Source organism: Balaenoptera ricei, chromosome 3, assembly GCF_028023285.1.
Source record: "Balaenoptera ricei isolate mBalRic1 chromosome 3, mBalRic1.hap2, whole genome shotgun sequence".
Taxonomy (NCBI): domain Eukaryota; kingdom Metazoa; phylum Chordata; class Mammalia; order Artiodactyla; family Balaenopteridae; genus Balaenoptera; species Balaenoptera ricei.
Genome location: NC_082641.1, coordinates 110,507,437 through 110,530,193, shown reverse-complemented (window position 1 = coordinate 110,530,193; position 22,757 = coordinate 110,507,437). Strand labels below are relative to the sequence as shown.

The window sequence follows — 22,757 nt, the reverse complement described above, 5'->3', positions numbered from 1 at the left end:
TTGCAAGACCTGTTTTTAGTGGGATCTCTAGTGAGTGCCCTGTATATTCAGCATAGTTTCCCCATTTTGATGGTGGAAAGTCAAAATGGATTCCCTGCCTTGTGTAAATGATGAGAATTATTTGGATTTAAGTTTCTTGATAATTATTCTTTCCTCTACAGTATTTCTTTGTCTAGCTTTTGGATTTTCACCTAATGTAAGTGCAGAATAGTATTCAGCCAAAGAATAAAGGAGACCCATTTTTAGATTTCAGGATCTTTTGTGTGTGTGTATGGTTCCCTCTTCTTTGGTACTCTGTTCTGCAGTTTCTTATTGCCTTGGCATCCCCAATCCCTGATCTATGTCTCTTCAATTAAAGTATATCACTGAACTCTGTTTGGGTTACCCCTCCTACAGTGATGTTAAGAATTTGTCTCCAGGCAGAAAGATGGGGCTGTCATAGGGTTCTCCTTATCTCTTTCACTTTTAGGGATCAGTCCTTCTCTGCTCTGCTTTTTGTCCAGTTTGATTTATTTTGTCCAGTTTTCTAGTTGTTCGTGGTGAGAGGGAAAAGTCTTGTAGCACTTAATATTTGTGGGCTGAAGCAGAAGACAGAATATTATTTATTTTGATTTTCTAAGTCTAGTATAATGAATTATTATGAGTTTCTTTTAAAAAAATCTTTCTGGAGACATTCATTTTCCTGTTCCAAATAGACCTTATTCATTCTTTAGCCCTACTTCAAGCATGCCAAAATTCAAGGAATTTTGCCTCAGAACTTTTGTTGTTCTGGTGTCCAGTGTGGGTGATGGACAGGCTGATACCAGTCTGATTCTCTCTTCTTTGTAGAATACCTATTTTTTTTCCCTCTCTTGCAAGGTCTTATCTTTATCCTTGGGCTGAGATTTCAGAATGGTATTTTGAATATTGAGAGATTTTTGTTTGTTAGTTTCATTTTCTCAGATTGACACTTAGTGAGTGCATTCAATATAAGAGATTGTGTTTTTCTTTAGCACTAGAAAATTGTATTGTCTTTCTGATAATTTCTTCCCTTGTATTTTCTCTCGTCTCCCTTTCTGGAAGTTACATTACTTGGATGGGGGAATCTCCTGCATTGATCCTATTTTTCTCATATTTTTTCATTTCTTTGCCTACTTTTTATACTTCCTAGAACTGGCAATTTTACTTTGAATTTCATTTTTCTGCAGTCATTTTGAACTTCTAAAATCTTTTTTATTTTTATGATCATTGTTCTTTTTACATAGCATTTTACATTTGTGTTTTTGTTGTACTATCTATCAACGTAAATATCTCTAAGTGTTATCTAATAGTTTTAAGGAAATTTATATCTATTCCCATTATTATGTGTTTTATCCAGGAACGTTTTTTCTCCATTTTTGTATTATGGATTCTGATGTTGGAGACTTTCATAATATGCCTGGTGAATTTTTTTATCATCTGTTCATATCAGAGGCGATTGGTATCAGAGCGGTTAAGTTGAGGGAGAAAACTTAAAACCTCTGGAAAATACTGAAAATGTGAGCAGAATGTTTATTCTGGTAGAATTTGGCTTAGCTGTTGGGCAGGGAGCTGATCATACTCTAGGAAGCATCAAAATGCCAGTATATCTGGTCTTTTCCATGGAGCTATTCAGTTCCTTATAGAAAAACACTCTGATTTTTTTAAACAGCTTTATTGAGGAACTATTTGCATACCATAAAATTCATCCATTTTAGGTGTACAATTAAATGGTTTTTGGAAAATTTAAGTTGAATATGGAGCTTACGTCTAGTATCTTCCTTCTCTTAAGGAATATAGCCTCCAAGTCAGTTTACATTAATTTCTATCCAATGCCTTCAAATAATTGTTTTATTGGTTCTGTTCATATTTTATAGTTGCTTTTGGTGGGAAAGTTACTTCACTGTAAGCTGCTTTATCTTGGCCAAAACCAGAAGTCCCAATCTGTTGAGTTTTTAGTTCAGTTATTATATATTTCATTTTGGGTAGTGTTTGGCACCTTCTTGGAATTTTATCATATTTCAAGTCCCTATTCCATTTCTTCAGATATAGTAAATATATTTTTTCATATTCCACATCATATGATTCTAACATCTGAATTTTTATGAGATTGATTCTGCTTTTTTTTTTTCCCTACTGAGAGCTATTTGCTTTCCTTGGAATTTTATCTATGGAAATTCTTTGAGATCTGCTTGAAAGTGAGTTCCTCTAGAAACAATTTACATTTGCATTAGTAAGCTACCTTGCACACTGCCAATGACTTATTTTAAGGATATTCTAGAAGTCTGTGACAGAATCTTATCAATTTTTTTCAATTCCAGGAGTTGTTTTAGAGCATCACTGTACAATAAAACCTTCTGTGATGATGGAAATATTCTGTATCTGCACTATCCAACATGGTAGTCACTAGCCATATCTGGCTACTGAACATTTGAAATGTAATTTAATTAGTATGACTGAGGGACTGAATTTTTAATTTTATTTAATTTTAATAAATTTACATTTTAATAGCCACATGTGGTCAGTAGTTACTGTATTGGAGCATAGTTGTAGAAAGTCACTGCCCCAGCACCCCTATTCCCACTATTTCCAGATGATTTCAGTTTTGTGTAAAGTAGATTACATTGAGGTCTGATAGTGTGCTCTGGTCTGTTCTTTACTTGATTTCCTTTTAACTTCATGTGTATCTTTTTTTCTCTCTCCTTTGCTTTTTGCCTCTCTGGTGTGTAGAAGGGTTTACCTCCAGGCTCACATCATTGCGCAGGTTTTTCCCTACAGAGGAGGATATGACTGGGGCTGCTAAGACCCTGCTGCTTCTTCAGCGCACATACAAACTGGATCTGAAGGATCTTTCCAAAGGAGCCCTGCCAGGTAAGCAATATCCATGGGTTCCCTTTGTGAACATTTGCTTTAGGGCTGCTTTTCTTGCCTTTAGAATTTGTTATTTTTTCCTGTAGGACTTGAGAAATATGGAGGAAGAAGCTACTTTTTGCCTTTTAGAATATCACTCATGTGGCTATGAGGTGTTCTGGGAACCCTGGGCCTTTCATGGGAATCTAGGAGATGAAAACCAGGAAGACTTCATGTTCTAGGAAGCTGAGATCTGATTTTAGGAAATGCAAGAGAAATTGAACAGTTATGCCTGTGTGGATTTGGTATAATAGACAGATAACTTTCAAAACCCTGCTTCATCAAATATAGCCTTTATTGGTGCCTCATTCTTGTATTATCTTAGATCAGAACCTGCCCAGATCTCCTGATTCATACTTATTCCCCCCATCCCACCCTACCCTTTTAAAAAAATTGTATTCCCACAAATAAGGTGGTCTGTGGGCGTTCATTTCAGTGTCTTCTATGGGACTAAACCCCTTACCTTCCCAAACATAGTTCCAAAAATAATTTGATAATTTTCTGAAGCATGTACTCAGAGATAAAATATGAAAGGAAACAACTTAAGGCTGTGTATTTGGATAGTGGGAATGGAGTGGGTGAATGATCTCTTTATTGACCTCAATGACCACCCTTTGTGTCCTTTATCAGGAATATCATTGTTCTTCTTGCTTCTAGGAACCAAGTATCATTCTACCCTGAGTGTTGGTGATTGCTTCAGGCTGGGCCAGACAGCCCACAGCATCAGCGACTTTCACCGCTCAAGCTCAATGCTTTGGATGCAACAGGCACTGAAGCAACTGATTGCAGGAGAGCACAGCACTGTCTCCCAGATCCAAGTCCTGGACTGTCTTAGTAATGTCAGCTTCCAGCTTGGGGACCTGTCCAGGGCAGTGGACTTCACCCATCAGCTGCTTTCTCTTGGTAAGACTCTTGGGAGCTAGGAAAGCAAGTAATTTGCTCTGTGTCGGCTTGCTCCTTCACCCCACTTACCAACTGACCCCCTTCCCCTGGCTTTGGGTGGAATATTCCACAGAGTTCTTGTGACTCAGTTGTTGTAGGTAGGGAAGGCTAGAGTATGTATGGTAACAAATAAACTCCCTAATCTTCAAGACACAAAGGGATAAAATTTTAGTTTTCGTCCATGAAAAGTCCTCTGCAGGTTAGATGGCTCCTCTAAATGTTGACTCAAGAATTTAGATTTTTTTCTAGGGAATTTCCTTGCAGTCCAGCGGTTAGGACTCTGCACTTCCACTGCAGGGGGCCCGGGTTCGATCCCTGGTGGGGGAACTAAGATCCTACAAGCTGTGTGGCGTGGCCAAAAAAAAAAAACAATTCAGATTTTTTTCTACTCCCAAATGACTCTGCTATTTTGGAGTCCCTTCATGCTAGCCATGTGAGGGATTTCATGATACATGTTATAGGCCAGGACTGTAAGTGGCATCCATCACTTCTATCCACATTCTGTTGCCAGAGCTATCATGGCCCCAGTCTCATTTCAAGGAAGGTTGGAAAATGTAAAGTTTCTCTTTCCAGGAACATGAAGTAGATTGGTGAACAGCTAGTGAACAACTTAATCTTGATACAGTAGTGGAAATTCACTAAGGAGGTCTGTGTTACAGTGGAAACTTCTTTGTGTTTTGGTATGGTCATAATCAGTTAAATGCATTGTCTTCTTGAAGACATGGTTGCTAGGGCCTTCTCGTTTTCTCAGGCCCTCTATGCTAGTTTAGGTCTCATGATAAAGTAATCATTTTCTGATGCATGAATTTAGCAATAAAATATGAAAGGAAACAACTGAAGAAAGTGGCTACCTTTGGACATGGGAATGGAAAGGGGGTGTGGGAATAGGTGGTTCCATTTTTTTAAATTAAGTTTTCAATAAGTATTTGAATTTAAAATATAGGCATGTATAAATTTGATAGAGGTAAGTTATAGGAGGTAAAAGAAAAAACTCCATTGGGACATGTCGACTGAAAAATAAACGCACAACCTAAAAGTTGAGAGTTATATGTTTTATTCAGTGGACATTCTTAGGACTTCAAGCCTGGGAGACAGCCTCTCAGATAAACGCTGAGAAAACTGTTTCAAAGAGGAAGGGGGAGAAGCCAGGGTATATAGGAGTTTTTGCAATGACACCACGTAGTTGGAACAAGAAGCTACTGGTTTTTTGTTTTTTGTTTTTTTGTTTTGGCTGTGCCGCATGGCTTGTGGGATCTTAGTTCCCCGACCAGGTATTGAACCTGGGCCCATGGCAGTGAAAGCACCAAGTTCTAACCACCGGACTGCCAGGGAATTCCCAAGAAGCTACTGTTAATAAAAGAAAACTAGATATTTCAGGTTAAGGAGTTTAGTGCTTTTTACATATGGAAAGATGAAAGAGTCTGGGCTCACTGAAGTCATTCCTTTGATATGCACCTCAGCTATCTGGGGCCAGTATCCTGTGTTTTCTCATCCTGAGTTTCCTCAGGCTGCACCATCGAGGGTGGCTGCAGTCTAATGGCTGCTAGATGGTCAGCATTCCTTGTTTCACCTTCCGAGGTGACCGCAACCACTGATGACTGTGACATCCTTTGGCAGGCAATATTTTATTCCTCAGACATAATCTGTCTTTAAGTAAGAGGGCTCACAACTGAGGCATTCTCTGTTCTGATAAATCTGTTCTGACATTCTCTTCCCCTCTACAAGTTCCATTTGTTCCATAGTAGCCTGTGATTCCCTTCACCATAGAAGTTTATTATGTTTTATTTTAATGGTTCATTTACATCTGTATTGCCGTTATTAAATTGTTTCCCCCAATAAGCTGTCGACTGAAAAAAAATGCACATCCTAAAAGTTAAGAGTTAGTTTTATTCGGCAGACATTCTTAGGACTTCGAGCCCGGGAGACAGCATCTCAGATAGTGCTGAGAAAACTGTTCTGAGGAGAAGAGGGAGCCAGGATATATAGGAGTTTTTGCAACAAAGGGCAGGTAGTCGCAATGTCAAAAGATTATTGTTAATCAAAGAAAACCAGGTATCTCAAGTTAAGGAATTTAGCGCTTTTCTGTGTATGGGAAGATGCAAGAGTCTGGGCTCCCTGAAATCATTTTTTTGATATGCACCTCAGCTGTCTAGGGCCAGTATCCTGTGTTTTCTTATCCTGAGTTTTCTCATGCTGCACCCTCAGGGGTAGCTGCAGTCTGATGACTAGTAGATGGCAGGCATTCTTTGTTTCCTTCCTGAGTTCCCTCAGGGCTCATCTTTGGGGTGGCTGTAATGTGATGGCTTGACGGCTGCAACATCCTTTGTTTACTGATGGCAGGCAGTATTTTATTTCTCAAAGCAAGGACTGATTTTTTACCATTTTTGCATTTTCAAGCTCCATTGTAGTGCTAAACACTTAGTTTGATCTGTATTGAATGAATGTGATATTGTGACTTACAGTAAGAACTGTGTATTTGGGTTGTCCCAGTTCCTGGCACAAAGCTCATAAAACCCTTGGAATTTCCTAAGCGATGAGAGATATATAGGTCTCTTTGTTGTGTTAATGAGGTGACTTTTAGAAAACTTCTAGGTAACCTAAGGATGAGAGCTAGTTGCCAGGGGACCCAGCCTTGTGATTCGAAAGTTGAAACTTCCCTGACCTTCAGGGAAGAGGAGAGGGGCTGGAGGTTAAATTGACCACCAGTGGCCAGTGATTTAATCAAACATGCCTATGTGATGAAGCCTTCATAACAACCCAAAGGACAGGGCTCAGAGAGCTTCCAGGTTGGTGAACACATGGACATGCTGGGAGAGTGGCAAGACCAGAGAGTGTGGAAGCTCCATGCCTCTTGCCACATACTTTGCCTTATGCATATCTTTTATCTGGCTGTTCCTAAATTATAAACCGGCAATCTAGTTAGTAAAATGTTTCTCTGAGTTCTGTGAGCTGCTCTAGCAAATTAATCGAACCCACAGAGAGGGTCATTGGAGCCTCCAATCTACAGACAGTAGGTTAGAAGCACCAATTGGCCACTGAAGTGGGGGGAGGGGTAGGAGACAGTCTTGTAGGACTGAGCCCTCAAGCTGTGGAATCTGACACTGTCTCCAGGTGAATAGTGCCAGAATTGAGTTAAATTGTAGGACACCTAGCTGCTGTCAGAGAATTGCTTGGTCATGTCGGAAAACTCATAAATTGGAATCAGTGTCAGCATCTTAACAAATAATTGGAATTACTGGAGGAAGAAAGGATTAACTAAAGAATTAGAGGAATTGATTATGTTTGTTCTCTGTGGCCCTTAGAGTTAGCCCTAGAACACATGAGAAGAATATGCAGACAGATATACTTGGGTTCTGTTTGAGGAGAAACTTAATTGCCAAAAAGTGGAAGGAGCTCCTTGACAGGTGGTGTATTCCCTTTCTTTTCAGGGAGATGTTCTGGCATAAAGACACCAACAGATGGGGATATTACAGAGCCATTTTATTGCTACTAAATTCAGCAAACTTATCGAGATCTGTTACATGCTAGATGCTGTACTAGGCAAAAAAGTTAAATATGCGTGGCCTATTCCCAGAATACCTTAAGAATAATTGGGGATGGTAGTGGTAGATTAGACATGTAAACAGATGAAGTCAATGGATTGTAGAAAGTAACATGATAGAGGTTCACAGCACTGTGAGAGCTTAGTGAAAGGTACTTCAATTCTGGATTCATAATCACTCTAGGATGACCAAAAGGCTACATGTAATTTGACTGTAATATGTTTTCTTTTGAAAAGGGCATTTACATTATCCTAACACACCTGTTTTATATTCATAACCTTGGTAAGATTTCACACTCTTAGGCTTTGCTGCCCTGACTCAGGTTAGGAAAATCTTTCTTGTGTTGACATTATTGCCAGAGCTCTTTCATTGACTGGCTAGCGTGGGAGTGTCCTTCATGACTGATATGTGAGATAAGCTTTGTAAATTTTTTTGAGTATTTTGGTAAGAGCCTTAGAGTTAGACATCTGGGCCCTAGTTCTTATTTGCCCTTTTCTTTCTATATGGTCTTGACCTAGGTTCCTTGTTTTTGCGGTTTTTTTTTAAATTTATTTTTATTTTTGGCGGCATTGGGTCTTCGTTGCTGCCCACAGGCTTTCTCTAGTTGCGGCGAGCAGGGGCTACTCTTTGTTGCAGTGCGCGGGCTTCTCATTGCAGTGGCTTCTCTTGTTGCGGAGCACGGGCTCTGGGTGCACAGGCTTCAGTAGTTGTGGCATGCGGGCTCAGTAGTTGTAGCTTGCAGGCTCTAGAATGCAGGCTCAGTAGTCGTGGCACACGGGCTTAGTTGCTCCGCGGCATGTGGGATCTTCCTGGACCAGGGCTCGAACCCGTGTCCCCTGTGTTTGCAGGTGGATTCTTAACCACTGCACCACCAGGGAAGTCCAGGTTCCTTGTCTATTCTGTGTCTTGATATTCATATCTGAGGAATGGGGACCAAAATGCTTCTCTCTTGGATATTGTGAGGGCCCATAAGATGATGAGACTTGTGGAAGTTATCTGGGAAGATATAAGTTATCTGGGACTCTAGTGTACATTCTAACTATAGTCAGTACATGGTATATAACATTGTAATAAAAACACATTAGGAAGCAAATGTGCTTAGCACAAAAGTGAGTTGTGAGTGTGAGGCAGGATCCCTGGTTGCCTGTCTGTGCTAGCACCCTTGGGACTGGTGAGTGAGGCACGGTGGGGTGGATTTTCTCCATCCCAGTTTTTGTTTCTCTCTCAATGCTAATTCTGGGCAGTGTTCTAATTCCATACAGGTTTATCAGCGTATCTTGAAGAACTGCAGAGCTTCCCTGAATGATCTCCCTGATTATTAACTGTTTGCTTTCCTCTGTCCAGATTCCTCTCACGAACAAGCCTGGCTGAATCTGCTGTACTTTGTGAAGTTGTTAGAGGAAGAAAGGGCAGGACAGCTTGGGAATGGGGCATCAGAGAGCAAGCAGGAGACATTGAACAATGCCCCCTCAGGATACCCTGGATCATATGCAAACCCACGAGGTCTATGAGAGCCTCTGCCGTGGAGAGGGTATCAAACTCGCAAGATGGGAAAGGGAGTCATTGGGGTTGTAAGGGTTGCTTAGGGTCCTTGGGAGACCTTCAGATCACCTGGCAATATGAGTACTGGGGACTCTGGGCTTTGGGAGGCCAGATTTGGTTGAGAAGATATTCTAGTCCTTGAACCTGCCCCTTGAATGCACCACTGGGTCTTTTTCAGTCTTATAATTATATTGAACACATTTTAATTGATGGCTAATTAGGTGTTAGGCATTAAGACCATTATGAATATTATTTATTCAATCATTTTTTACTATGTGCCAACAGAAGAAATTAAGCAAAAATGAATAATATATGGCCCTGTTATGGAAATGTGTAGTTTATTAGAGGAAAATTTAAAATATAAACAAGTAACTTTAATACAGTAGTGGTATGTACAAGATTTGGTAGCAACACACAACAAAAGGTTATTAACTCTAGGACAAAGAGCGATAGGGTTCACGGGTAAAAGACTCCTCAACTAGATTACCATGTGGACAATGTAAGAGAAGTTTTACTCTGAGATCACACCATGAACAAGTGTACAGTGAGAAAAATTATTCTGTATTTTGGAAACAGCAAACATTTTTTGTATTAGTGGAGCATGAAATTTGAGAAAAGAAGCTATAATGTTCAGAATTTTAATATAGGCAGACTCATATCATGGAGGGCCAGGTGGATCATGAGTAGATCTTGGACTTTACTTTGTTAGACAGTGTCTTTCAAAATTTAACGTGCATGGGAATCACCTGGGATGTTGTTAAAATGCGGACTCTGATTCAGTAATAGTGGTGTAGAACCTGAGATTTCTGTATTTCTAACCATGTCCCAACTGATGCTGGTGCTGCTGGTCCATGGGCCACAGCATGAGAAGCAAGGCTACAGAGAACGGACCATTAAAGGGTTCAATCAGGGGAGTGAGCTGATCACCCCTGGACATTATGGGAAGTTGGATGGAAGAAAAAGACTGTTTTTTCCAAACCCACGTAAGGTGAATTGTCACTGTTTTTTAAGTCCAGTATAAGAGTGACTTACCTCTAAGGGCTTATAGATGTGAGAAGGGATGTTCCTGAAAGAGAAAGCATTGAATGATTTGTGTTCCATTTATGCTGACCAAGAAAAGGGCTTTTGTTTCCTTTCTGAGGGGAGAGGGAGGAGGTGGGCCTAAGGAGTGAGGCTAGCACCTGCAGGCAAAGGAGCCTGGGACTTAGGTCAGGGCTTGTTGCTCTGTGCTTCCCAGACACCACAGAAGCGGAAGAGGCTTTTCTGTAGGTACCACTATGGCAATAGGACACCGCAGCTGGTCATCACCCCCTTCAAAGATGAGGATGAGTGGGACAGCCCACATATCGTCAGGTACCACGATGTCATGTCTGACAAGGAAATCAGAAAGATCAAGGAGATTGCAAAACCCAGAGTAAGTTCTCATTTGGTACTGAACACATTTCCCTCTGTTACCTCCTGGGACTTACCTTGCTGTCATTATTTGGGGACACTTAAGGGAAAAGCTGATAGCAGATTGTCTTTTTTAAAAAAAATTTTTTTATTTTTTTTAGAGCAGTTTTAGGTTTATAATAAAATTGAGAGGAAGGTGCAGTGATTTCCCATATACCCCCTGTGCTGACACATACATAGATTGCCTCCCTCTATCAACAACACTCATCAGAATGGTACATTTTCACTAAGGATAAACCTATATTGATTGACACATCATAATCTCCCAAATTCCGTAGTTTACCTTAGGGTTCACTCTTGATGTTGTACTTTCTGTGGGTTTGGACAAATGTGTAATGACATATATCAATCATTATAATCTCATACAGAGCAGTTTCACTGTCCTAAAAGTCCTCTGTGTTCTGACTATGCATCTCTGCCCTGACTCTCCCCAGCAACCACTGATGTTTTTATTGTTTCCATAGCTTTGCTTTTTCTTGAATATCGTCTAGTTGGAATCATATGGTATGTAGCCATCTCAGATTGGCTTCTTTTACTTACTAATATCCATTTAAGGTTCCTCCATGTCTTTTCATGGCTTCATAGCTTATTTCGTTTTAGTGCTGAATAATATTTTGTAGTCTGAATGTGTTACAGTTTATCTATTCACGTACTAAAGGACATCTTGGTTGCTTCCAAGTTTTGACAGTTATGAATAAAGATGCTGTAAACATCCATGTACAGGTTTTTGTGTGGACAGATGTTTTCAGCTCCTTTGGGTAAATACCAAGGAGTGTGATTGCTGGATTTTATATTGAGTAAGTTTAGTTTTGTAAGAAAGAACCACACTGTCTTCCAAAGTGTCTGTACCATTTTGCATTCGCACCAGCAGTGGATGAGAGTTCCTGTTCCTCCACATCCTTGTCAGCATTTGGTGTTGTCAGTGTCTTGGATTTTGGCCATTCTTATAAGTATTTGATGGTATTTCATTGTTTTAATTCGCAGTTCTCTGATAACATATGATGTGGAATATCTTTTCATATGCTTGCCATCTGTATATCTCTTTGGTGAGGTGTCTGTTAAGATCTTTGGTCCGTTTTTTAATTGGGTTACTTGTTTTCTTACTGTTGCATTTTATGAGTTCATTGTATATTTTGGATAACAGTCCTCTATTAAATGTGTCTTTTGCAAATGTTTTCTCCCAGTCTGTGACTTGTTTTCTCATTCTCTTTGTATTGTCTTTCTCAGAGCAGAGTTTTTAATTTTAATGAAATCCACCTTATCAGTCATTTCTTTCATGGATCATGTCTTTGTTGTTCTATTTAAAAAGACATTACCATACCCAAGGTCACCAAGATTTTCTCCCATGTTGTCTTCTAGTTTTATAGTTTTGTGTTTTACATTTAAGTCTGTGATCCATTTTGAGTTACATTGAGTGAAGGGTGTAAGGTCTAGATTTATTTTTTTTGCATGTGCATGTCTAGTTGTTCCATCACCATATTTTCAGAGACTTTTTGCTCCATTGTATTGCCTTTGCTCCTTTGTCAAATATCAGTTGATTATATTTATGGGGGCCTATTTCTAGGCTCTCTGTTCTGTTCCATTTATCTGTTTGTCTGTTCTTTCACTAATACCACACTGTCTTGATTACTGTAGTTTTATAGTAAGTTTTGGAATCAGGTGTTATCAGTCCTCCACCTTTGTTTTTCTCCTTTAATATTGTGTTGTCTGTTCTGGATCTTTTGCCTCTCCATATAAACTTTAGGATCATTTTGTTGATATCCACAAAATAACTTGCTAGGATTTTGATTAGGATTGCATTGAATCTATAGATTAATTTAGGATGAACTGACATCTTGACAATACTAAGTCTTCTTATCTATGAACATGGGATCTCTATTTATTTAGTTCTGCTTTGATATCTCTCTTCAGAGTTTTATAGTTTTCTTCTTGTATATATAGTTTTAGTTAGTTTTTATGCCTAAGTATTTCAGCAAAAGTCTTTATGATCTGGTCCTCCAAGACCTCTCAGAAGAAATGTATATCAGTATATATTATCTGTTAATTTAGTGTCTCAGGAGATTTTTCTTTAAAAAACCTGTTTAAATTTTGTTTACTCATTTGTAAAGTTTTATTTTAGTTTTTAGTTTTAATTATATGTGGCTTTTAAAAGTGGTTACATGAATGAATTATGTAGCAGATTGCAAATGTTTACCTCATGAAAAGCATACCTATTTGTGACCAAACGGAGGAAACCTTTTCTGCTCTTTCCATGGAAATCCTGTGTCAGCTTCAGAGATCCCCAAGGATAAAACTTATCATCTATTCATCCTTAATAAAATCTGTGGTATTTTTTGTTTGTTTGTTTGTTTATTGACATCTGGAGAAGAATTATTTCTTCACGTTCTAGATGATAGATGACAAGCTCAATGGAGGCAATTTTTCTTCCTGAAACAGTTTCATTAGTTTCTTTATCACAATTATTGGTTATCCTTTAATAATTAGAAAGGATCTTCTTGCTCTTTCTTTTTGTATTCTTATAGGGATATAATCTTTATATCCAGCAGGAGATCTTACTTGTCAATATTTTATTTGGATATTTTCTCTTTTCTACATATTAGATAATGTCTGTTGGTATACCTCCAACCTCAGTGATTCTGCCTCTGTCATCTCCATTTCCATGTTAAGTGCATCTAGTGAAGTTTTAAATTCAGATATTATATTTTTCAGTTCTAAAATTTTTTCTTTTTGTTTTTTTTTTTTTTGCCCATGCTGCATGGCATGCAGGATCTTAGTTCCCTGACCAGGGATCAAACCCAGGCCCTTGGCAGTGAGAGCACAGAGTCCTAACCAGTGGACCACCAGGGAATTCCCAGTTCTAAAATTTTCAAAAGATTCTTTACTCGTATTATTACTGACTGAGATTTCTTTTCTTCTCTTAAATTGCAAGTATTATTTTTCTTTACATCCTTGAATATGGTTTTAATAACTGCTTGAAAATCTTTATCTGCTAATTCCAACATCTGTTTCATCTTTGGGTTGGTTTTGTTTCTGTCTTTTCTCTAGGGAATAGGTCACATGTTCCTGGTTCTTCATATGTCAAGTAATTTTTTTATTATTATATCCTGGCTTCTGCAAATATAATGATGTTGGGACTCTAGATTCTATTATAGTCCTTTGAAGAATGTTGTTGCTGTTTTATTGAGATATAATTGACATATAACGTTGTGTTAGTTTTAGGTGTATAACATAATGATTTAATATATGTATATATTACAAAATGATTACCACAATAACTTTAGTTAACATCCATCACCTTAAATAGTTACAGTTTTTTTTTTGCGATGAGAACTGTTAAGATTTATTCTTGGGACTTCCCTGGTGGTCCAGTGGTTAACTATCTGCCTTCCAGTGCAGGGGACCTGGGTTTGATCCCTGGTTGGGAAACTAAGATCCCACATGCCGCGGGGCAACTAAGCCCATGTGGCACAACTACTGAGCCCCCATGCTCTACAGCCCACATGCTCTACAGCCCGCGCCACAACTAGAGAGAATCCTGCGTGCCACAACGAGGAACCCACATGCCATAATGAAGGATCCCGTGTGCCACAACTAAGACCCGACACAGCCAAATAAATAACTATTAAAAAAAAAGATTTATTCTCTTAACAACTTTCAAATATACAATACAGTATTGTTAACTATAGTCACCATGCTGTACATTACATTCCCAGGATTTATTTATCTTTTAACTGGAAGTTTGTGCCTTTTGACCACCTTCACCCACCCCCTCTCTCCCCCTCTGGCAACCATCAACCTGATCTTTGTATTTATAATATCAGTTGTTGTTGCTGTTCTTTTTTTTTTTTTAGATTTCACATGTAAGTGAGATCATACAGTATTTGTCTTTCTATGTCTAACTTATTTCATTTAGCATAATGCCCTTAAGATCCATCCATATTTTTGCAGAAGGCAATATTTCCTTCTTTTTTATGGCTGGATAATATTCCATTGTATATATGAATACCACGTTTTCTTTATCCGTTCATCTGTCAGTGGGCATTTAAGTTGTTTCCATGTCTTGACTATTGTAAATAATGCTGGAATGAACATGGGGATGCAGATATATTTTCAAGATTGTGATTTCTTTTCCATTGGATAAATACACACATATAATTACAGGATCAAGTACACAGGCATATAATTACAGGATCATATGGTAGTTCTAGTTTTAAAATTTTGAGGAATCGCCATACTGTTTTCCATAGTGGCTGCACCAATTTACATTCTTACCAACAGAGCACAGGTTTCCACATCCTCACCAATACTTGTTATTTCTTGTCTTTTAGATAAAAGCCATTGTAGCAAATGTGAGGTTGTATCTCATTGTGGTTTTGATTTGCATTTCCATGATGATTAATGATGATGAGCACCTTTTCATATATCTGTTGGCCACTTTTATTATCATCTTTGGAAAAATGTCTATTCAGATCCTCTGCTCATTCTTTAATTGGATTGTTTGTTTTTTTCTTTCTGTAGAATTATATGAGTTCTTTATATAATTTGGATATTGTCCCCTTATCAGATAAATGATTTCCAAATATTTTCTCCCATTCCATAGGTTGCCTTTTCATTTTGTTGATGGTTCTTTTGCTATACAGGAACTTCTTAGTTTGATACAGTCCCACTTGTTAATTTTTTATTTTGTTGCTTTCACTTTTGATGTCAAATCCAAAATATTGCCAAGGTCAGTGTCAAGGAGCTTACCTTCTATGTTTTCTTGTAGGAATTTTATGGTTTCAGGTCTTATGTTCAAGTCTAATCCATTTTGAGTTGATTTTTTTGTATGGTTTGAGATAGTGGTCTAATTTCATTCTTTTGTATGTGGCTGTCCAGTTTTTACAATACCATTTATTGAGGAGACTGTCCTTTTCCCATTGTATATTCTTGGCTCCTTTGTTGTGAATTAATTGACCACCTATGCATAGGTTTATTTCTGGGCTTTCTCTTCTGTTCCATTGATCTGTGTGTCTGTTTTTATGCCAATACCATACTGTTTTGTGACTTTAGGTTTATAATATAGTTTGAGATCAGGAAGCATGATGCCTTCAGCTTTGTTCTTTTTTTCTCAAGATTGTTTTGCCTATTCAGGGTCTTTTGTGGTTCCATGCAAATTTTAGAATTTTTTTGTTCCATTTATGTGAAAAATGCCGTTGCAACTTTGATAGGGATTGCATTGAATCTGTAGATTGCTTTTGGTAGTATGGACATTTTAGCAATATTATTTCTTCCAATCCATGAGCCCAGAATATCTTTCCATTTATTTGTGTCTTCTTCAGTTTCGTTCATCATATAGTTTACACCATACAGTTCTTTCACTTCCTTGGTTAAATTTTTTGCTACATATTTTGTTTCTTGATGAAATTGTAAATGGGATTGTTTTCCTAATTTCTCTTTCTGATAGTTTGTTATTAGTACATAGAAATGCAATTGATTTTTGTATATTGATTTTTATATCCTGCAACTACTGCGTTTGTTTATTAGTTCACAGTTTTTGGTGGGGTTTTTAGAGTTTTCTGTATAAGATCATGGCATCTGCTGCCAAAGCAGTCTTCAGGAAAAAGAACAAAGCTGGAGACGTAACCCTCCCAGACTTCAGACAATACTACAAAGCTATAGTAATCAAAACAGAGTGGTATTGGCCCAGAAACAGACATATCAATCAATGGAACAAAATAGCCCAGAAGTAAAGCCATACACCTATGGTCAATTGAGCTTTGACAAAGGAGGCAAGAATATACAGTGGAGAAAAGACAGTCTCTTCAGCAAGTGGGGTTGGGAAAGCTGGACAGCTGCATGTAAATCAATGAAATTAGAACACTCCCTCATACCATACACAAAAATAAACTCAGAATGCCTCAAAGGCTTAAATATAAGATGTGACACCATAAAACTCTTAGAAGAGAACACAAGCAAAACATTCCCTGTTATAAATCGTAGCAATGTTTTCTTAGGTCAGTCTCCCAAGGCAATAGAAATAAAAGCAAAAATAAACAAATGGGACTTAATCAAACATAAGCTTTTGCATAGCAAAGGAAACCATCAACAAAATGAAAAGACAACCTATGGATTGGGAGAAAATATTTACAAATGATGTGACTGACAAGGGATTAATTTCCAAGATATACCAACAGCTCATACAACTCAATAACAGAAAAACCAGACAACCCAATCAAAAAAATGGGCAGAAGACCTAAATAGACATTTCTCCAAGGAAAACATACAAACGGCCAACAGGCACATGAAAAGATGTTCAACATCACTAATTATTAGAGAAATGCAAATCAAAACTACAATGAGGTATCACCTCACACTGGTCAGAGTGGCCATCATCAGAAAGTCTATAAATAATAAATGCTGGAATGGCTGTGAAGAAAAGGGAACGCTCCTACACTGTCGGTGGGAATGTGAATTGGTGCAGCCACTATGGAGAACAATATGGAGTTCCTTAAAAAACTAAAATAGAGTTACCACATGATCTAGTCATCCCACTTCTGCGGATATATCCAGAAAAGATGAAAACTCAGATTCAAAAAGGTACATGCACCCCAGTGTTCATATCAACACTATTTACAATAGCCAAGACATGGAAGCAGCCTAAATGTTCATTGACAGATAATGGATAAAGAAGGTGTGATATGTGTGTACACGCACACACACACACACACACGCACACACACACAAACAATGGAATAATACTCAGCCATAAAAAAAGAATAAAATAATGGCATTTGCAGCAACATGTATGGACACAGAGATTATCATACTAAGTGAAGTAAGACAAAGAAAGGCAAATATATGATATCACTTATGTGTAGAATCTAAAATATGATACAAATGAACTTATTTACAAAACAGAAACAGACATAGGAAACAAATTTATGTTTACTGAAGGGAAACAGGGAGAGAGATAAATTAGGAGTTTGGGATTAGCAGATAGAAATTATATATAAAATAAACAACAAGATTCTACTGTATAGCACAGGAAACTATATTCAATATCTTGTAATAAACTATAATGGAAAAGAATATGAAAAAGAAAAAAATATGTATACATATATAACTGAATATATGTATAATTGAATCAGTTCGCTGTACACCAGAAACTAACACAGCATTGTAAATTAATTATACTTCAGTGAAAAAAAAAAAGATCATGGCATCTGCAAATAGAGATAGTTTTACTTCTTCCTTTCCAATTTGGCTGCCTTTCATTTCTTTTTGTTGCCTAATTGCTCTGGCTAGGACTTCTAGTGCTATATTGAATAAAAGTGATGAGAATGGGCATACTTGTCTTGTTCCTGATCACAGAAGAAAATCATTGAGTTTTTCGTCATTGAGTATGATGTTAGTTGTGGGCTTGGCATATATGGCCTTTTTTATGTTGAAGCATGTTTCATCTATACTCACTTGTTGAGAGTTTTTAAAAAATTTTTATTTATTTATTTATTTATTTATTTATTTATTTATTTATTTATTTATTATTTATGGCTGCATTGGGTCTTCGTTGCTGCACACGGGCTTTCTCTAGTTGGGGTGAGCGGGGGCTACTCTTCGTTGCAGTTCACGGGCTTCTCATTGTGGTGGCTTCTCTTGTTGCGGAGCATGGGCTCTAGGCATGCGGGCTTCAATAGTTGTGGCACGCAGGCTCAGTAGTGGTGGCGCATGGGCTTAGTTGCTCCATGGCCTGTGGGATCCTCCAGGACCAGGTCTTGAACCCATGTCCCCTGCATTGCAGGTGGATTCTTAACCACTGTGCCACCGGGGAAGTCCGTTGAGAATTTTTGATCATGAATGGATGTTGAATTTTCTCAGATGGTTTTTCTGCATGTGTTGAAATGATCATATGATTTTTTTCCCTTTATTTTTTTAATGTGGTGCATCACATTGAATAATTTGCAAGTGTTTGACCATCCTTGCATTCCAGGGATAAATCCCACTTGATCATGGTTTGTGATCTTTTTAATGTATTGTAGAATTTGGTTTGCTAGTAGTTTGTTGAGGATTTTCACATTTGTGTTCATCAAGGATATTGGTCTGTGCTTTTCTTTTCTTGTAGTTTTTTTGGTCTGGTTTTGGTATCAGTGTAATGCTGGGATAGTAAAATGAGTTTGGAAGTATTCCCTCCTCTTAAAATTTTTGGAAGAGTTTGGGAAGGATTGTTACTAATTTTTCTTTAATGTGTGGTTGAATTTACCAGTGAAGCCCTGTGGTCCTGGACTTTTTGTTGGGAGGTTTTGAATGACTGATTCAGTCTCCTTCCTAGTAATTGCTCTATTCAGATTTTCTGTGTCTTCTTGATTCACTCTTGGTAGGTTGTATGTTTCTAGGGACTTATCCATTTCTTCCAGGTTGTCCCAATTAGTTAGTGTAGAGCTGTTCAAAGTAGTTTCTCAAGGTCCTTTGTATTTCTGTTGTGTCAGTTGTAACACCTCCTCTTTCATTTATGATTTTGAGTCTTCTCTTTTTCTTGGTGAGTCTACTTAAAGGTTTATCTATTTTGTTTATCTTTTCAAAAAACCAGCTCTTAGTTTTATTGACCTTTTCTATTGTCTTTTTAGTCTCTATTTCATTTGTTTCCCCTTGATCTTTGTTATTTTTTTCCTTCTACTGACTTCGGGCTTCATTTGTTCCTCTTTCTAGTTCCTTGAGGTATATATAATGAGGTTGTTTGAGTTCTCTCGTTAATTAATTTATGCTTTTATTGCTATGAGCTTTCCTCTTAGAACTGCTTTTGCTTCATCCTTTAAGTTTTGGTATGTTGTATTTTCATTTTATTTCCCTCAAGATCTTTTTGGTTGATTTCTTCTTTGATCCATTGGTTATTCAGCAGTGTGTTGCTTAGTCTGTGCATATTTGTGAATTTTCCAGTTTGCTTCTTGTTATTGATTTCTAGTTTCATATTGTTGTGGTTGGAAAAAAGGATGTTTTTTTGAAGAGTTTTACAGTGTCTGGTCTTACATTTAAGTCTTTAATCCATTTGGAGTTTATTTTTGCGTATGGTGTTAGGTAGTGTTCTAATTTCATTCTTTTACGTGTAGCTGTCCAGTTTTCCCAGCACCACTGAGTGAAGAGGCTGTCTTTTCTCCATTGTATGTTCTTGCCTCCTTTGTCGTAAATTAGGTGCCCATATGTGCGTGCATTTAACTCTGGGCATTCTATCCTGTACCATTGATCTATGTTTCTATTTTTCTGCCAGTACCATACTGTCTTGATTACTGTAGCTGGTATGGTTTGAAGTCGGAGAGCCTGATTCCTCCAACTTCATTTTTCTTTCTCAAGATTGCGTTGGCTGTTTGGGATCTTTTGTGTTTCCATACAAATTGTAAAAATTTTTGTTCTTATTCTGTGAAGAATGCCACTGGTAGTTTGATAGGGATTACATTGAATCTGTAGATTGCTTTGGGTAGTATAGTCATTTTCACAATATTGATTCTTCCAATCCAAGAACATAGTATATTTCTCCATCTGTTTATGTCATCCTTGATTTCTTTCATCAGTGTTTTATAGTTTTCTTAGTACACATCTTTTGCCTCCTTAGGTAGGTTTATTCCTAGGTATTTTATTCTTTTTGTTGCAGTGGTAAATGGGAGTGTTTCCTTAATTTCTCTTTCTGATTTCTTGTTGTTGGTGTATAGGAATGCCAGAGATTTTTGTGCATTAATTTTGTATCCTGCAACCTTACCAAATTCATTGATTAGTTCTAGTAGTTTTCTGGTGGCATCTTTAGGATTTTCTATGTATAGTATCATGTCATCGGAAAAACAGTGACAGTTTTACTTCTTCTTTCCCAATTTGTATTCTTTTATTTCTTTTTCTTGTCTGATTGCTGTGGCTAGGACTTCCAAAACTGTGTTGAATAAAGAGTGGCGAGAGTGGATATCCTTGTCTTGTTCCTGATCTTAGTGGAAATGCTTTCAGTTTTTCACCCTGGAGTATGATGCTTGCTGTGGGTTTGTCATATATGGCCTTTATTATGTTGAGGTAGGTTCCCTCTATGCCCATTTTCTGGAGAGTTTTTATCATAAATGGGTGTTGAATTTTGTCAAAAGCTTTTTCTGCATCTATTGAGATGATCATATGGTTTTTATTTTTCAACTTGTTAATATGGTGTATCACATTGATTGATTTGCATATATTGAAGAATCCTTGCATCCCTGGGATAAATCCCACTTGATCATGGTGTATGATCCTTTTAATGTGCTGTTGGATTGTTTGCTAGTATTTTGTTCAGGATTTTTGCATCTCTGTTTATCAGTGATATTGGCCTATAATTTTCTTTTTTTGTGATATCTTTTTCTGGTTTTGGTATCAGGGTGATGGTGGCTTTGTAGAATGAATTTGGGAGTGTTTCTCCCTCTGCAATTTTTTGGAAGAGTTTGAGAAGGATTGATGTTAGCTCTTCTCTAAATGTTTGATAGAATTTGCCTGTGAAGCCATCTGGTCCTGGACTTTTGTTTGTTGGAAGATTTTTAATTATGGTTTCAATTTCATTGCTTGTGATAGGTCTGTTTATATTTTCTAATTTTTCCTGGTTCAATCTTGGAAAATTGTACCTTTCCAAGAATTTGTCAATTTCTTCGTGGTTGTCCATTTTATTGGCATATAGTTGTTTGTGGTAGGCTCTTATAATCCTTTGTATTTCTGCAGTGTCAGTCGTGATTTCTCCTTTTTCATTTCTAATTATATTGATTTGCATCCTCTCCCTTTTTTTTTGATGAGTCTGGCTTAGGGTTTATCAATTTTGTTTGTCTTCTCAAAGAACCAGCTTTTAGTTTTATTGATCTTTGCTATTGTTGTTTTTGTTTCTATTTCATTTATTTCTGCTCTGATCTTTATGATTTCTTTCCTTCTACTGACTTTGGGTTTTCTTTGTTCTTCTTTCTCTAGTTGTTTTAAGTGAAGGGTTAGATTGTTTATTTGAGATTTTTCTTGTTTCTTGAGGTGATGTTGAATTGCTATAAACTTTCCTCTTAGAACTGCTTTTGCTGAGGCGTCCCATAGGTTTTGGGTCATCGTGTTTTCATTGTCATTTGTTTCTATGTATTTTTAAATTTCTTCTTTGATTTCTTCAGTGATCTCTTGGTTATTTAGTAGTGCACTGTTTTGCCTCCATGTATTTGTGTTTTTTACAGTTTTTTTCCTGTAATTGATTTCCAGTCTCATAGCGTTGTGGTCAGAAAAGATGCTTGATATGATTTCAATTTTCTTAAATTTTCTGAGGCTTGATCTGTGGCCTAAGATGTGATCTCTCCTGTAGAATGTTCCTTGTGCACTTGAGAAGAAATTGTATTCTTCCACTTTTGGGTGGAATGTTCTATAAATACCAGTTAAATCTGTCTGGTCTAGTGTGTCATTTAAAGCTTGTGTTTCCTTATTTATTTTCATTTTGGATGATCTGTCCATTGGTGTGAATGGGGTGTTAAAGTCCCTACTATCATTGTGTTACTGTTAATTTCTCCTTTCATGGTTGTTAGCATTTGCCTTATGTATTGAGATGCTCCTGTGTTGGGTGCATAAACATTTATAATTGTTATATCTTCTTCTTGGATTGATCCCTTGATCATTATGTAGTGTCCTTCCTTATCTCTTGTAACAGTCTTTATTTTAAAGTCTGTTTTATCTGATGTGAGTATTGCTAATCCAGCTTTCTTTTGATTTCCATTTGCATGGAATATCTTTTTGCATCCCTTCACTTTCAGTCTGTATGTGTCCCTAGGTCTGAAGTGGGTCTCTTGTAGACAGCATATATATGGGTCTTGTTTTTGTATCCATTCAGCCAGTCTGTGTCTTTTGGTTGGGGCATTTAATCCATTTACATTCAAGGTTATTATCGATATGTATGTTCCTATTACCATTTTCTTAATTGTTTTGGATTTGTTTTTGTGGGTCCTTTTCTTCTCTTGTGTTTCCCACCTAGAGAAGTTTCTTTGGCATTTGTTGTAAAGCTGGTTTGGTGGTGCTGAATTCTCTTAGCTTTTGCTTGTCTGAAAAGCTTTTAACTTCTCCATCAAATCTGAATGAGATCCTTGCTGGGTAGAGTAATCTTGGTTCTAGGTTTTTCTCTTTCATCACTTTAAGTATATCCTGCCACTCCCTTCTGGCCTGCAGAGTTTCCGCTGAAAAATCAGCTGATAACCTTTTGGGGATTCCTTTGTATGTTATTTTTTGTTTTTCCCTTGCTGCTTTTAGTGTTTTTTCTTCGAATTTAATTTTTGTTAGTTTGATTAATATGTGTCTTTCTGAGGGTTTATCCTGTATGGGATTCTCTCCGCTTCCTGGACTTGGGTGACTATTTCCTTTCCCATGTTAAGGAAGTTTTTGACTATAACC

At 37.4% G+C, this 22,757-nt stretch overlaps 1 protein-coding gene across 1 annotated transcript in view; it reads left to right on the top strand.

Annotated features, from left to right (window-relative positions):
* The window catches only part of LOC132363387 (prolyl 4-hydroxylase subunit alpha-2-like), a 69,736-nt gene that overhangs the window by 36,983 nt on the left and 9,996 nt on the right, over positions 1-22,757 (top strand). Inside the window, 5 exon segments of the mRNA XM_059919097.1 lie at positions 2,728-2,868; positions 3,565-3,810; positions 8,736-8,865; positions 8,867-8,933; positions 10,171-10,347. Coding sequence (XP_059775080.1) covers positions 2,728-2,868; positions 3,565-3,810; positions 8,736-8,865; positions 8,867-8,933; positions 10,171-10,347 — 761 coding nt within the window.